The sequence below is a fragment of the Nyctereutes procyonoides genome, unplaced genomic scaffold, assembly GCF_905146905.1.
Source record: "Nyctereutes procyonoides isolate TBG_1078 unplaced genomic scaffold, NYPRO_anot_genome, whole genome shotgun sequence".
NCBI classification, from domain to species: Eukaryota; Metazoa; Chordata; class Mammalia; order Carnivora; family Canidae; genus Nyctereutes; species Nyctereutes procyonoides.
The window spans coordinates 25,285,702-25,302,376 of NW_026575122.1; the positions used below are offsets into that span (position 1 = coordinate 25,285,702).

Genomic DNA, 16,675 nt, shown 5'->3' on the forward strand with positions numbered 1-16,675 from the left:
GCTTCGACATGGATGGGACTGGAGGGTATTATGCTGAGTGAAATAAGTCAGTAGGAGAAGGACAAACATCATATAGCTTCATTCATTTGGGAAATATAAAAAATAGTGAAGGGGATTAAAGGGGAAAGGAGAGAAAATGAGTGGGAAATATCAGACATGGTGACAGAACATGACAGACACCTACCTCTGGGAAACAAACAAGGGGTAGTGGAAGGGGAGGTGGGCGGGGGGATGGGGTGACTGGGTAACGAGCATTGAGGGGGGCACTTGATGGGATGAGCACTGGGTGTTACACTACGTTGGCAAATCGAACTCCAATAAAAATATAAAAAAGTATATAGTGGAAAAAAAAACATATAGTTGGATCTTTGAATCCATAAAAAAAGTTTTTCTCCATTTGGTGCTTTGTCATCACAGTATCATTTACTTCAAACTAATACTTTTAGCAATCATATTCACATGTTTCTAGTTGTAATAAAGAACATTTTCTTTGCTTTAGATCATTCAGTAAGGTAGTTCTAATCCTACAGTTTTGCTAAAATGAACAGGGCTAAGATCTCTCAGATAGAAAAAATCCTGCTCCTAGTAGTAAAGTCATCATTATATTAGTATGAACAGAGGGCCAGTCTTAAAGTATAATAACATGCTCTACTTATTCACAGAGTTTTTTGAAAATGTGAATCCATTTGCAATTCATTTGAGTGTTAATTTAAATAACTATATACATTATTTGCTCTATTTATGAAAGGTCATCATAAATATGAGGATCTGTATTTCATTTGTGTGAGGGAACAAGACCCACTGGCTTTGACTAGGACTGCATGGTGCCTCCTTCTCCCTGACAAGTCCTGTCAAATTTGTGCAACCCTTCCAGTTTGGTCATGGAATAGTAAAGCTGAAAATTATTCCTTACCCTTGAGAATGGAGAGAACAAGGCTGAGGGACTTATGATTTTAACATGACTTAATATTGACTTAAAATATTAAGCAATCCTAAATGTTTTAGAGGTGGGACACTTTTACTCCCTCAAGAGTTCGCCACACTATGGAAAAATAATTACTTCTAGAAGGTACTTGTTGTTGGATTGCTGAGTAATTTTAAGCATTTTGTTGCAGTATGAAAGGAAGATTAACCAAAAAAGATTTTATTTATAAGATTATTATTTTAACCAACAAAAAGTTATGAAAATAACACTTATGTATCTGAAAACTGTAGTCATGGTAACTTTGACCATCAGAATATTTTTTTCTTCCTCTTAATCCTGGAAAGAAATCACAACATCTGTTTTTGAGATTTTAGGATGATAAATAACATTAAGTTTTATTCCAATTCAAGAATAAAATATTGTGATCTTAAAAAAAAAACAAAAACAACTAAATGCAAAAAAAATGAGCTATTTTGCCAGTGAAAGGAGTTTATTAGGGCCGAGCAGAGGAATTCCAATTCAGGAAAAGCAAACTATGGCAAATTGTAGGCAAGTTCAGAGAACAGAGAGGGGCTTTTAGTTTTATGGAGGAAACAAGGAGGTTGGGAGGGGCTCTTTAGAAGATTTCAAGTTGGTGATGGCATCTCATTGGCTAAGTGTGGTGGTTTCTCATTGGATGCACTCTGTGGAGCAAGGAGAAATTTTTTCTTTCTCCTCTGGGCTGTGTAGAGAAAGCGTCTTCCTGTTGGGGAATACCAGGTATGCTTTTTACAGGAAGTGGTACCCCTTCAGGGCTTCCTAACTTTTACTTTAAATGAAGTGTTCCGTATTTATTTTCACAGTACTGATATCAAATGAGATTTCTTCAACAAAGTTATCTAAAGGGAAATTTAATAGTTCTCTTTGATCCCTCTGGGACTAGTTCTGCAAAGTCATTAGAATAGTCACTAGCCATTAGATAATAAAATTAGAATTATGGGTTTTGTGTGTTCTATTACTATTTATATCTTATATATTATTGAATCAGCTTTTAAATACATATTGGGTACACAATATAGTACCACTGCTATGGAAGATATATATAAAAAAAGAAAAAATTTATAATTGACCTAAAAAGAGTTAAAGTTTAGGAGGAAATAAAGGATATTCCTGGAGCACAACATACAATTTGCAATAATTTGTTCAGTATTGTATGTTAAGTGCAGAAAAAATTCAAAGTTAGAAGGTGATCTCCAAGAGGTCAGAGATTTTAAATCTCTTTTGCTCAGAATATTGTTTCTGTGATTACCACAAAAATACATGCTTATTGAAGAAAATGTGAAAAAGAAATTGACTATAAACATTTACCCAAAATAACTAGTTTACTGCTATGAATTCAGCTAACACTTTTCCTTTTACCTTTATCCATTTTCTACCTGAAGCAGCTTTTATTTTTACTCATCCTTTCAGGCCTTATTTTAAGTGATAATTGCCCTAAAAAAAATGTTCAAACTTCTTAAATTGTTTTAGGTCCTCATACTAATATGCTCCCATTTAGTCTTTGGGCTTCACCCGCATTCATGAAATATTGATGCTCCTGGGCTCTGTAGTGGATGCTGGGATTACAGTGATAAACATGACAAACAGGTTCTCTACCATCATAGAGTTGGCAGTTATAACGGAGACCGAAAAGAAATGAACAAAAGGGGCGCCTGGGGGGCTCAGCGTGTTAAGTAAGCATCCACCTTTGGTCAGGTCATGACCTGGGGTCCCTGAGATCGAACCCTGAGTCAGGCTCTCTGCTCAACGGGGGCCTGTTTCTCCCTCTCCCCTCTGCTTGTGCACATGTACTTGCTCACTCTCTCTCTCTGTCAAATAAATAAATAAAATCTTAAAAAACAATCCAAAAAATTGAGTATATAAATGACATTTTGTTTTAGTTACTTGTAAATTTATTTTTCTCACTAGACTATCAGCTGCATATGGTAAGTACCGTCTTGTTGAAAGAAGTTAGATGATAAATATGTGTGTCTGTTTGAAATGAATGAATTACTGAAGGATGAATGACTAGGTTAACATTTCTATGCATTTTTCTTATTAATAATGTACATAAACATACAATTTTCATATATACTCAAAATTGGAATCTTAATGAAATACATACTATACATTTTTTCACTTAACATTGTATCTTGAACATATTCCTATGTGAATAAATGCTTTAATGGTTGCATAATATTTCATTATAAGAATGTACCTGGATGATTACATAACCCTCCCCTATTGAGATTCTTATTTTCACTCTTTTCCTGATTCAGAACCACACATTCATTTAGATTGTTTCCAGTTTACTGCTATAAATTTTGTACTGATTAACACTTTTAAGCATAAATCACTGTATCTTTGATTATATTTACTCAGAAATATTTGAATTGCTGGACAGAAGTTATTATCTTCTTTAAGGCTTTTGTATAGATTGCCAAGTTGTATTACAGAAAGGTAAATTATACTTCATTGAGGGATAATTTAAGCAATTTCGTTAAGTTTTGAAACTAGTGATGGATATGACCTAATCAAAGGATCCTGGCTGGCAGAAGCAAGGGCACAGAAGTGAGAAATAGTTAATTAAAGAGACAAGAAGTATGTATGTTGTGTTATGTTGCGTGGAGAAGAGGGATGGAGTTGGAAATCTTGGGACAGGTGAACACTAGATGAAAAGCTTTCAACTTTTTAGAACAGGTAGTTGGAGCTGCTATAAGATCTTGTAAAGGAGAAGGATAAAACAGTCTCTGGAGTCTAATGTATCTTAATTCAAATTAATAACATAGTGACTTTAAGCAGGTATTTCACTAATTTAAATTTTAGCTATATTTCATTCATATTTTAAAGGGTTTTCTGGTTCTCCATGCTGTTCAACTACAACTGTGGCAGATTTATGAGAGCAATCTGTCTTCTCTGCTCAGATCCCTCTCTGAACTGTTTCTAACACACTGGGCAATACCATTCTGTACATAGCTTTTCTTTTCTTGGTTAAATTTATATTTATTAATAGCATGCATGATTCTGTGAAAAACAAGCTTGAACCCTGGCCATTTTGACTTCCAAGGGCAAGTGTGATCTGAGGACAACTACCTGGAGATCTGTCTCTTAAACTCCACTGTGTGTACCCCTTGGTGATGTCTAGTACCTGCCTTCAGGGGGCTGGTAGTTGGACGCTGGTGGCATGTAATCTGACCCTTTTCTCTCAAAGGGGAACAGACTGGTAAACTGGGATCCTGCTTGATGGCCTTCACATGGAGCCCCTAGGATATGAGTCACAGCTCCAACAGAGCTTCCTGTTGAGCCTCAAACACAGATCTCATGGCATCCTTCTCCATTTTGTGCTCTTGCTGCTTCTACCAGGACTATGTTTTCAGAAGCAGAGCTCTCCTCTGACTCTTCTCAAAAGCGAGCTCTACCTGAGGCCGCTGTCTTACTTTATCCAAGAACTTCACAGGGATGATAAAATCTTCAGTGGAAATTAGCTCTCCAGCCTTTTCCAGCCAACAGACCCTCTTTTTCAAATGGTCCTTCACTGCTTAGTCTTTTTCAGAATTTACCTTCTTTTGTAGAGGTTCTGATCTCATGGGAATGAATTTCCAGGTCAGTGATGAAGCTCACTGTTGGATGTTCCTAATCTGTGCCTGTCAAGTTTCCAGAGCATCCATGGTCCCTCTGGAAATGAGTGCAGAGGTTCTGACCTAGCATTTCATTAAGGAGAGTCTGAAATGTTTTTTGTTTGTGCCCGGGAAGATGAGGAATCTGCCTCACTGTCCGGAGATTTCTCTAATCTTATCTGATAGATTATAGGATAAAATATGTAGGGAAATGCAAGGCATCATAATTCAGGGGCAATGGAAGCATACATTGGTTTAATATTTCCAAAATATTGTCTCTGTTACATTTTTTTAGATATGGCATTTAAGAAGTTTATCATGGCCAGAAGAAGGGAAATAATAAAGATTAGAGCAAAGTTAAACAATATGGAAACAAAAAACCAGTAGAACAGATAAGTGAAACTACGGGTTCTTTGAAAGAATTTTTTTTTTAAAGATTTGAGAGAAAGGCAGAGACACAGGCAGAGGGAAAAGCAGGCTCCATGCAGGGAGCCTGATGTGGGACTCAATCCCAGGACTCCAGGATCAGGCCCTGAGCCGAAGGCAGTGCTAAACCGCTGAGCCACCTGGGCTGCTCCGGTTCTTTGAAAGAATTAATAAAATTGATACCTCTAGCTAGACTTATCAAAAGAGAAAGTCCCAAATAAAATTATGAACAAAAGAGGAGAGATCACAACCAACACCATAGAAATACAAATAATCATAAGAGAATATTATGAAAAAGCATATGCCAACAAACTGGGCAATCTGGAAGAAATGGACAAATTCCTAGAAATATACAAACTACTAAAGTTGAAACAGGAAGAAATAGAAAGTTTGAACAGACACATAACTAGCAAAGAAATTGAATCAGTCATCAAAAATCTCCCAGCAAACAAAAACCCAGGGCCAGATGGCTTTCAGGGGACTTCTACCAGACATTTGAAGAGTTAATACCTATCCTTCTGAAACTATTTCAAAAAACAGAAATGGAAGGAAAACTTCCAAACCCCTTCTTTGAGGCCAACATTACCTTGATCTCAAACCCAAAGATCCCACCAAAAAGAATTACAGACCAATATCCCTGATGAACATGGATGCACAAATTGTCAACAAAATGCTAGCAAATTGAACTCAACAGTGCATTAACAAATTATTCACCATGATCAAGTGGGATTTATTCCTGGTATGCAATATTCAATAATCAATCAATATGATACACCACATTAATAAAGAATTAGAAATATATGATCCTCTCAATAGATGAAGAAAAAGCATTTGAGAAAATGCAGCATCCATTCTTGATGAAAACCCTCAATGAAGTAGGATTAGATGGAACATGCCCCAACATCATAAAGGCCATATAGGCCATATACAAAAGATCCATAGCTAATATCCTCTTCAATGGTAAAAACTGAGAGCTTTTCTCTACAGTCGGGACTAAGATAGGGATGTCCACTATCACTATTACTATTTAACATAGTCCTGGAAGTCTTAGCCTCAGCAACCAGACAATGAAAAGAAGTAAAAGGAATCCAGATCAGCAAGAAAGAAGTCAGGCTTTCAGTATTTGCTGCTGACATGATACTCTAAATAGAAAACCTAAAGAACTCCATCCCAAAATTGCTAGAACTCATACATGAATTCAGCAAAGTCTCAGGATATAAAATTGACATAAGAAAGCTGTTTCATTTCTCTACACCAATAATGAAAAAGAAATCAAGGAATTGATTTCATTTGCAACTGTACCAAAACCCACAAGATAAACTTAACCAAAGAGGGAAAAGATATACTCTGAAAACTATAGAACACTTATGAAGGAAATTGAAGAGGACAGAAATGGGAAAACATTCCATGCTTATGGATTGGAAGAACAAACACTGTTGTAGTGTCTATACTACCCAAAGCATCTGCACATTTAATACAATCCCTATCAAAATACCAGCAACATTTTTCAAAGAGCTAGAGAGCTAGAACAAACCTTCTTAAAATTTGTATAGATCTACAAAAGACCCTGAATAGCCAAAGCAATGCTGAAAAAGAAAAGCAAAGTGGGAGGCTTCATAATTCTGGACTTCAAGCTATAGTTATCAAGAGCTGTAGTTATCAAGACAGTACTGGCACAAAAATAGACACATCAATGGAAAAGATTAGAAAACCCAGAAATGGACCTACAACTGTCTGCTCAAATAATCTTTGACAAAGCTGGCAAGAATACCCAATGGAAAAATCCCTTCAATAAATGATGTTGGGAAAACTGGAAATCCACATGCAGATGAATGAACCTGGACCACTTGCTTACACCGACACAAAAAAATAAATTCAAAATGGATGAAAGATCTAAATGTGAGGAAACCATCAAAATCCTAGGGGAGAACACAGCAACGTCTCTGACCTTGGCCATTGCAACTTCTTACTAGACATGTCTCTGGAGGCAAGAGAAACAAAAGCAAAACTCAACTATTGAAACTACATAAACATAAAAAAAAAAGTCAACAAAGCTAAGAGGCAACCTGTGAAAGAGGAGAAGATATCTGCAAATGACTTATCAGATTAAACGAGAGTATCCAAAATCTATAAAGAACTTATCAAACTCTACACCAAAAATGCCAAATAACCCAGTTAAGAAATGGGCAGAAGACATGCATAGACACTTGTCCAAAGAAGACATCCAGGTGGCTAATGGACCCATGAAAAGATGCTCGACATCACTCATCATCAGGGGAATGAAAATCAAAACCATGATAAGACACCACCTCACACTTGTCAGAATGGCTAAAGTTAACAACACTGGGAACAACAGATGTTGGTGAGGATGTGGAGAAAGAGGAACCCTCTTGCGCCACTGGTGGGAATGTGAATGGGTACAGCCACTCTGGAAAACAGCATGGAGGTTCCTTAAAAAAAAATTAAAAATAGAACTACTCCATGATCCCACAACTGCACTACTCAGTATTTCCCCAAAGGATACAAAAATACAGATTCAAAGGGGTACATGCATCCCAATGTTTGTAGCAGCATTATCAACAATATTCAAACTTATAGAAAGGGCCCAAATGTCCACTGACTGATGAATGGATAAAGAAGAGGTGGTATGTATGTATGTATGTGTATGTACATATTACTCAGCCATACTCTGTTTTTACGTCTGACTAAACATTTAATTAGAGTATGAAATGCTTCATGTAGGAAGGTTCTCAAAAATTCAATATAGCTTGTAATTTCTCTGGCAAAAAAGAAACAAGTAAAAATATTTTTTTTATTTATAATTGGCCTGGGGTATCATTTTTACATACAAAAGATTAAATTTTTCTTCCTCTGAACCAAATTTCTAGAACCCTCTATTCATCATCATAAATTTTCTCCCAGAGTTCAAAAATCCTTTCAGAAAGAAGAGAGAAAATTGTTATTTTCCTTCTATAGGATATAGATGAATCTTTGGTATAAATCATGTGAATTTATATTGAATAACTGGGTGGTTTATTCATTCTAAGTGTGCTCAGCTCAAAGCATTTTTATGTGCACTGTAATTTGTCTTGAAGATGTAGTAGTAGCATTCTACTACTGTTCTTTTTCTATTTCCAGACCTGAAAACTTTTGGATCTTTGTTCTTTTGTATTAGCTTTGATCATTTCATTATATTTATCCTTAACATTTCAAGACTTTCTCCACAATGGAAAGGCTGGGCAATACATTATAATATCTGACTCACTATATCTTGTACACTTGGGCTGAAGATGTATTTAGTTCTAATCACTCTTTCTCCTCCTTTGGCTCCTGTAACACTTATCTTTTTTGGTTCCTTCTTTAACTGCTGGACTGCATGACCTTTCTTTATCTTTTAGTCCTTAAATGTTAATATTCTCTTCGATTCTATCTTATGGTTACAACTATTTTCTACCTAGATATTTTTCTTGAGCTACAGATCCCATTTAAAAATACTTATGCTATCAACATCTTGGTCTGCATGCACCAGACGTGCCTTATATTGCAACATCTCCAAACGTGAAATACTTATTTTCCCCCTAAATTGCCCTGAGTGATCACCATGTACCATTATGAAGCTAGAACACTTAGCATTTTCTGTGATCTGCCGTTTTCATTGCTATTACTACTGCCCTAATTTAGGACCCATTTTATCTTTACTGAGATCACACATAAAGTTAGAAAAGACCTTATTTAATACACAAGTTTGATTTTGTAAGTTAAAACAATAAAGACTGAACATGTGTAAAGGGTTAGAGATGACATATTGTACATTTTAATGAGCAATAGCGAGATTTGTAAACTCATTCCACTTGTGATCACTTGATTGTTAAAAATTTCTTAGCCGTTCCGTTTCCCTCAGTTTCAGTGCCATGACTGTACATTTATTTTGCTTTTTTAAGATAATATTTATACTAAGTGGCCTTTTCCAGGATCTGATCCTCTGTCAAATTCTGGTGTTATGACTTGTGATTGTTGACTTCTGCTCTTCACCACTTCAGTGTCAACATAATCCTAGTGAGATGATCTTAAAGTATATTGGAAGAATCCTTGTATCAGCAACCTCTCTTTCCATAAAACAAAAGTAGTAGGATTCAATGCAGAAGATTCTTCACCTGCTGTGCCATTTGTTTTACTTTTTTTTTTTTCTGTAGATCTGTTCCTTGCTCTCACTTTTTCTTATTCTCAACAGTAACAACTTAGGGTACAATCAAAATCCATTTTAGCAAAAGGGAGAATAGTAGTATGTTTTAATATACTGGAATTTAATGTAAAAAATATTTGAATTTGGGAATGCATTGCTGTATTTCGTAGGGCTTTGTATTGTTAGCCCAATTTTCATATGGTTATGCCTATGACATGATAAAATTAAAGTGCTAGCGCTCTATTCTAGATACATTTTTAAATGTCAATTCACACCTCACTACTTTGTGTCCTTCCTCCTCTGTCTGCTCTTTTACCTTGTTATTTATTTGTGAAAGAGCAGATGTATACACTTCATTTTATTATTATTATTTTTCCAGAGAAAAAGGATCTCAAGAGATCAATCCAAATATGGCAGGTAAATTTTGAATAGGCATAGAAATATAAGGGAGCCAATATACGCGCCAGTGTTGTCCTGGAAATTGGTATTAATAAGAAATACCTGAATCTATGTCTGTGCTTTGTTTCCTCAACTGAAGTTAAAGTTCCTTGGGATCTCACAATATTTTTGTTTGTCCTTCCACATGGAATACAGTGTTGTAGAATACAGGATTTTTTTTTAATCTATCTATGATAGTCACAGAGAGAGAGAGGGAGAGAGGCAGAGACACAGGCAGAGGGAGAAGCAGGCTCCATGCACCGGAAGCCCGACGTGGGATTCGATCCTGGGTCTCCAGGATCGCACCCTGGGCCAAAGGCAGGCGCCAAACTGCTCCGCCACCTAGGGATCCCCAGAATACAGGATTTTCATAAATATCTGTTAATACATGACCTAACTTGCCTGGGAGTTTTAGAAAATGTTGCATACCTGTAAGAAACAACTGGCATTAACTGGGGGAAGGGGGGACCCTGAATTTATCTGTTGCTTATGTAGGACTTACATAATTTTATAGTTTATAACACATTTACTCCAAAAAGTCATCTATTAGTGGAGTAATTCTAGTGAGAGAGAAAATTAGAACTTATCATAAAATAGTGTTATTCATCTATTGGAAATCTAAAGAAGCTAAGTGTAATGGGTTTCAAATCAGTCCAATTCATTTACTTACAGCCGCTCGATTATAACCTGGCCCACTGAAAATATTAAGTGTTTATGATTAGGGGCACCGGGGTGGCTCAGTTGGTTAAGCGTCTGACTTGATTTTGGCTCAGGTCTTGGTCTCCGGGTTGTGAGATGTGAGATTAAGGAAGGCTGCATACTCAGCGTGGGGGGGTGGGGTGGGGGATTCAGCTTGAGATTCTCTCTCCCTGTTCTGCTCCTCCCCCTGCTCATATGCTTTCTCTATAGAGAAATAAAATCTTTTTTTAAAAAAGTTTATAATTAGAATAATTACCCATTCTATCCTCCAGACCTACTCTGCAGAAAAGAAACATTAATATCATGTTTGTTAGGTTTTGTTATTATTATTACTTAAGCTTAGATACTAAGAATAGTCAGTTGTATTTTTTTTCCTTGCAATGAGGAAAAACCCCTCATATTTTGGTTGCAGTGATTAACTTTGGTGATTCCAAAGTAATTTATACATATAACATGAATTAATGTTATAGTCTTTGGGGCATATACCTGTATGTGCCTTGAATCTTACAGCACTTGGTTTCTGACAAAGCGCTATTTTTGGTAGTGATAGAATAAGCATTTCTCATTTCTTGAATTAAATGTGTTCTTGCAAAGACTCGTGTAAATAAAATAATCTGTAAATACACTATAAGGGGCCAAACATTTCAGGAAAATGTAGAATGAAATATTTTGTGAAATATAGCTATTGTCACTTTTCTGAAAATAAATACCAAATATTAATTTGGGTTCCTGGTTCTTCATTTCTTGTTTTGGTATTGACATGTAATTTAGTAACAATGAAATTCATTAATCAGAGCATATAATTTGATCAATTTTGACAAGTGTATACTCTGTTCCTACCACCCAAATCAAGATATAGAACATCCCACAGGAACCTGGGGAGCTCACTCAGGCTGATTTTTGATGTCAGCTTCAGGTCATGGTCTTGAACCATGTGATGGAGCCCCCATCTCGGGCTCTGTGCTCAGGACAGAGTCTGCTTGTCCCTCTCCAGGTTCGTCTCTCCTCTAGCTCTCTCTCAAATAAGTAAAATCCTTTTAAAAAGATACGGAACATTCTTATAATCTGAATGAGATTCCTTATGTACATTTGCAGTCAATCCCCTTCATACCAGACTCTAAGCATTCTTTGAGGTTTGCCTTTACTACAGTTTGGCATTATTATTATTATTATTATTATTATTATTTTTACATTTTCATGTGATAGCATCAGACAGCGTGTGTGTTTCTTTGGGTCTTGGCTTTATTTAGAGCGGTGTTTTTGAAAGTCACCCATTTCTTAGTTATCATTCTTTTTATTGCCAAGTAGCATTACTTTTTGTGTATATAGCACAGTTTGATTTTGTGTGAACTTAAAGTTTCTTAGTAAATACTAAGGAGCACTGTTGCTGGATCATATGGTAAGACCATGTTTACTTTTATAAGGAACTGCCAAACCGTCTTCCAAAGTGGCCATACCATTTTGCAATCCCACCAGCAATAAATGAAAATTCCTATTTGTTCCACATCCTCCTCAGCATTTGGTGTTGTCAGTCTTTTGGGTTTTGGCCATTCTAGTAGGTATGTAGTGGTTTTTTAATTTTTTTATGTGATGAAATCAGCTTATTCTTTTTTCATGGATTATGCTTTGGTGTTTTTTTTTTTTTTTTTTTTTTTTAAGTCACCATCAAACCCTAGGTCTAAGTTTTGTGTTTTACATTTAGGTATAGGATCCATTTTGAGTTAATTTTTGTGAAGGGTATAAAGTTTGTGTTAAGATTCCTTTTTTCATTTTTTTTTTTTTTTTTTTTTTTTTTTTTCCTTATACTTTTTATTTAAAATATCTTTACAATTGACATATGTATTATTTGTAAAGGGGAGAATCCAGTGTTTTCAAGGGAGAGAGAAAATAATCTAGATTAGTAAAATAGAAACTTCTCACTCAAACTCTATTTCAGGCTTAGATGGACCAACATCATGAAAATTAGTCTGTTATGTTTAATTGTGAGCCAGTTTGCTTTAACCTCAGGAAAACCTGTAACTTCATCCACAGGGGAGAACGGACGACAGCAGTTAACTACTTTACAGGTTGGACTTTGTGCTTAGCTATTTGTACCTAGCCTCTCCAACAATCCTGTGTGGTAGGTGTTGTCATCCCTGTTTCATACATGAGATTGAGAGTTTACATAGAATGAGTCCAAATGTGCATATTGCCCTTCTCCATGGAAAACCATGTAAAAGGCAAATGCCACTGAGGATGCAACAAGGTGCCATTGTGGTGTGAGCAGTAACAAATTACAATAAACTCTGAGCCAGAAACTGCTGAACAACAGGCTCTAAGAACACTGCCTGGTAGAAGGTAGGTGCTCAAGATGGCCTGGCTTCTGTGGTTGCTTTCAATAATTAACTGCTAGTTATAAATTCAGCGATGAACTTATTCTGCCCAGAAGCAGGTTTGTATTATCAAAATGCAGATCTAACTAGATGTGAAATCTGAAAATTAGAACCTTCAGCTAAATAACCTTCCTGGTATTTTTTTCAATTTTAAAAACCTAGACAGATGATGAATACACTCAAGTCTGTGTGAAGCTTAAAGCCAAATCAGACAGTGAACCTTTGTACACCCAGCTCCTTGCTTCCACCCCCGCCCTCAACCGGGCTTTGAGGTCTACAAGGCATCCCCTGGTGAAAGGCAGCAATCCCTAACTTCCCCAGAGGCTCTTCACCAACAGTACACCACTGGCACTTGAACATGCATCTTTGACCATGTTTCAGGATTTGGGAGTTTCTGGGACCATAACTTTAACCCAGCCTTCCATAACCGTCTTCTTACTTTCTGTTACAAAACATGACACTGCAATAACAGCAACAAACCGCTTTAGCTTTTTTACCTCTGCAGAAGCTAAGACAACTTCTCCAACATATAAAGGGGCTGGAAAGCTAATTTCCTGTGAAAGTAATACACAGCCTGGCCCTGGCATTTTAGTTCCCAAGAGTGCTGAAATAAGTCCATTGACCAAAACTCCATGTACAATTCTCTTTCCAAACTTGGTGTGTTTTGCAAAATCTTCGTTTAAATGCAAAGGATTGACATCCCCCGTTAATTCTGAGAAGGCAGCCACGTCCCTCTGCGTGAAGGCCCTGCTGAGTTCAGCGCGGTCTCCCACTCGGACGTGCATCTGCTCAATACACTGCCTGCTCAGCACTGGCTGGCTCGGGCAGATGCTCCTCTGAAGCCCACCCCACCACAGACGATGGCGGGAAATTACTGGGAACATCTTCAGCACCATCAAATTTCAGCAGTTGGAGCTTTAGACTGCTTCAGTCTTCAAACATCATATTGTCACCAAAAAAGTGCTTTTGAGAGTGGCAGTGTATTTCTGAAATTGAAGACTTCTCAATCCAATACTAGTTCCCTACTATTACCAGATAAGGCGAGAAGAAATGGAGAAACCTGAATCACTCTGAAAGCACATTTCTTGCCTTTATAGGATCCCAATAGAGTCAAAGAGCTCCATAATTTGACAAGACCACTGCTAGATATCCTCAAGATGGCTGACAAGGTCTTCTCTTCATAGGTTAGGACGTCCAAAGGTAAGGCTGCAGCAACCTCCCCAAACAGGTCCTTTAAGGCTGAAATAAGCAGCTGTTTGAACTGTGCAACATTCAATCCAACCCCATGATCTTGAAATTCTAGGCAGACTTTCATATAGTGGTGCTCAGAGGGATTTCTGTAAACTATTCTTTCATATGTGGTGGCTGGAGCTGGCATCTTGTCCAAAGCTGACCACATCTGGCGCCGGGCGCATGCGCTCTGCACACCCGTCGCAGCCACCTCCTGCTGCCGAGACCCCGTGGGGCAGGTGCCCGCGGACACGACCCCGCCAGCGACCCGCGCGCGGCGTCCTGGGCGGCGGACAGGTGCCTCCGCTGGCCGCGCGCCGCCCCCCTTTTTTCATTTTTTTTTGCATGCTGATGTCCAGTTTTTCTAGCACCTTCTGTTAAAGAGACTACCTTTGCATTTGCTCCTGTATCAAGGATCAGTTGACTATGTTTATGTGGGTCTATTTCTGTGGTTTATGTTCTATTCCATTCTACTTGTCTATTCTTCTATGGATATTATATTGTCTTCTTTACTGTTACTTTATAGTAATTCTTAAAGCTGTGTAATGTCAGGCCTCCAACTGCGTTCTTCAACATTTTGTTAACTATTCTGAATCTTTTGCCTTTCCATCTAAACTGTAGAATCACTTTGTTGATATCCACAAGATAGTTTGATAGAATTTTGGTTTATGAATTCTGTTAAATCTATAGATCAAATTAGGAAGAACTGACATCTTGATCATATTGAATCTTCCTATTCATGGACATAGACTATTTCTCTGTTTATTTAGTTTTTCTTTGATTTTTTTTCTTCAGAGTTTTGCATTTTTTCTCATACAGGTTTTGTACATATTTTATTAGATTTATGCCTGAGGATTTCATTTTGGGGGATGCTAATGTAAATGGTATTGTGATTTTACTTTCAAAATCCACTGTTTATTGCTGGCTTATAGGAAAATAGTTAACTTTTATATATTAACCTTTTATCTTGTAAGCTTGCCATAATCACTTATTAGTTCTAGGAGTTTTTTGTCAATTCTTTTGGATTTTCCACATAGATAATCATGTCACTTTAAAACGAGGGCAGTTTTAATTCTTCCTTCTAATCTATGTACCTTTTATTTCCTTTTCTTGCTTATTTGCATTAGCAAGGACTTCCAGTACGATGTTGAAAAGCAGTGATGTAAGGGTCATTCTTGTTTATTATCTTAGTGGACGTATTTTGAGTTTCTCACCATTAAGGGTGTTGACTTTGGGTTTTTTTTTGTAACTATTCTTATCAAGTTGAAGTTTTCCTCTATCTCTAGTTTATTGAGAGTTTTTATCATGAGTGGAAGTGGGATTTTATTAAATGCTTTCTCTGCATCTTTTTTTAAAGATTTTATTTATTTATTTATTTACTTACTTACTTACTTATTTACTTATTTACTTATTTTTTTATTTATTTATGAGAGACACAGAGAGATAGAGAGAGAGGTAGAGACACAAGCAGAGGGAGAAGCAGGGTCCATGCAGGGAGCCCGACATGGGACTTGATCCTGGATCTCCAGGATCAGGCTCTGGGCTGAAGGCCGTGCTAAACCTCTGAGCCACCCGGGCTGCCCCTTTATGCATCTTTTGATAGAATCATTGACTTTTCTTCTTTAGCCTATTAATGTGATGGAACACATTGATTTTTGAATGTTGAACTGGCCTTGCCTGGGGTAAATCCCACTTGGTTATGGTGTATAGTTCTTTTTAAACTTTTTTGTATTTGATTTGCTAATATTTGGTTGAGAATTTTTGCAACTATATTCATGACATTATTGGTCTTTAATTTTTTGTTTTGTTTTTGTCTGGTTTTTATGTTAGAACAATGCTGGTCTTATAGAATGAGTTAGATATAGTCTTTCGGCTCTGTCTTCTAAAAGCAGTTGTAGAGAATTGGTACAATTTCTTCATAAATATTTGGGAGAATTTACCAACGAACGCATCTAAGACGAGTTCTTCCTGTTTTAGAAGGCTGTTAATTATTAGTCCATTTCTTTAATAGATACGCCTATTCCAATTGCCTATTTCTTTTGTGGGTTTTGGCTAGTTGTGTCTTTTGAAGAATTGATCCATTTTATCTAGGTTTTCAAATTCGTAGGCATAGAGTTGTTCATAGTATTCCTGTTTATCCTTTTAATGTTCATGGGATCTGTATTGACTTCACCTCTTTCATATATGATATTAGTGATTTTTATTCTTTTTAAAAAATTATTAACCTTGTTAGAAGCTATCAGTTTTATTGATTTTTTCAAAGAACCAGCTTTTAATTTTGCTGATCTTCTCTGTTGATTTCCTATTTTTAATATCCATTGATTTCTACTCAAATCTTTATTATATCTTTTTCTTTGCTGACTTTGTGTTTAACTTGCTCTTCGTTTTCTAGTTTCCTAAGATGGAAACTTAGATGATTTATTTTAGATATTTCTTCTTTCCTAATGTGTGCATTCAATGGTATAATTTACCCACTGCTTTCAATGAGTCCTACACATTTTGATAAATTGTATTTTCATTTAAATTTAGTTTGAAGTATTTTGAAATGTCTCAAAATTTCTTCTTTGACCTATATGTTATTTATAAGAGTGTTGCTTAATCTCCAAATATTTGGGGGATTTTCCAGCTATTTTTCTGTTACTGATTTTTAGTTTGGTGCCACTGTAATCTAAGAGCAGACATTTGTGATTTTTATTCCTTAAATGTGTTAAAGTGTGTTTTTATGGCTTAGAATGTTATCTATTTTGGTAAATGCCCATGTGAACTT

The 16,675-nt window shown here is 36.4% G+C and overlaps 3 protein-coding genes and 1 pseudogene across 10 annotated transcripts in view; 1 reads left to right on the top strand and 3 right to left on the bottom strand.

Moving 5' to 3' along the window:
* Nucleotides 1-16,675, top strand: part of ANKS1B (ankyrin repeat and sterile alpha motif domain containing 1B) — a 1,038,970-nt gene that overhangs the window by 323,702 nt on the left and 698,593 nt on the right. The window lies entirely within an intron of this gene.
* LOC129516776 (39S ribosomal protein L40, mitochondrial-like) lies at nucleotides 1,552-4,554 on the bottom strand (annotated as a pseudogene).
* LOC129516833 (hydroxyacyl-thioester dehydratase type 2, mitochondrial-like) lies at nucleotides 12,141-13,574 on the bottom strand. Its single transcript, XM_055336294.1, has one exon. It carries the CDS (start codon nucleotides 13,572-13,574, stop codon nucleotides 13,056-13,058), a length of 519 nt encoding a protein of 172 aa, XP_055192269.1. The 3' UTR covers nucleotides 12,141-13,055.
* Nucleotides 13,682-14,215, bottom strand: LOC129516834 (ribonuclease P protein subunit p14). The gene has a single exon (XM_055336295.1). It carries the CDS (start codon nucleotides 14,075-14,077, stop codon nucleotides 13,682-13,684), a length of 396 nt encoding a protein of 131 aa, XP_055192270.1. The 5' UTR covers nucleotides 14,078-14,215.

Bases quoted from the DNA above. Each gene is read 5' to 3' on its own strand.
- LOC129516833 (XM_055336294.1), bottom strand. From the start codon at position 13,574: ATGGTGCTGAAGATGTTCCCAGTAATTTCCCGCCATCGTCTGTGGTGG.
- LOC129516834 (XM_055336295.1), bottom strand. From the start codon at position 14,077: ATGTGGTCAGCTTTGGACAAGATGCCAGCTCCAGCCACCACATATGAA.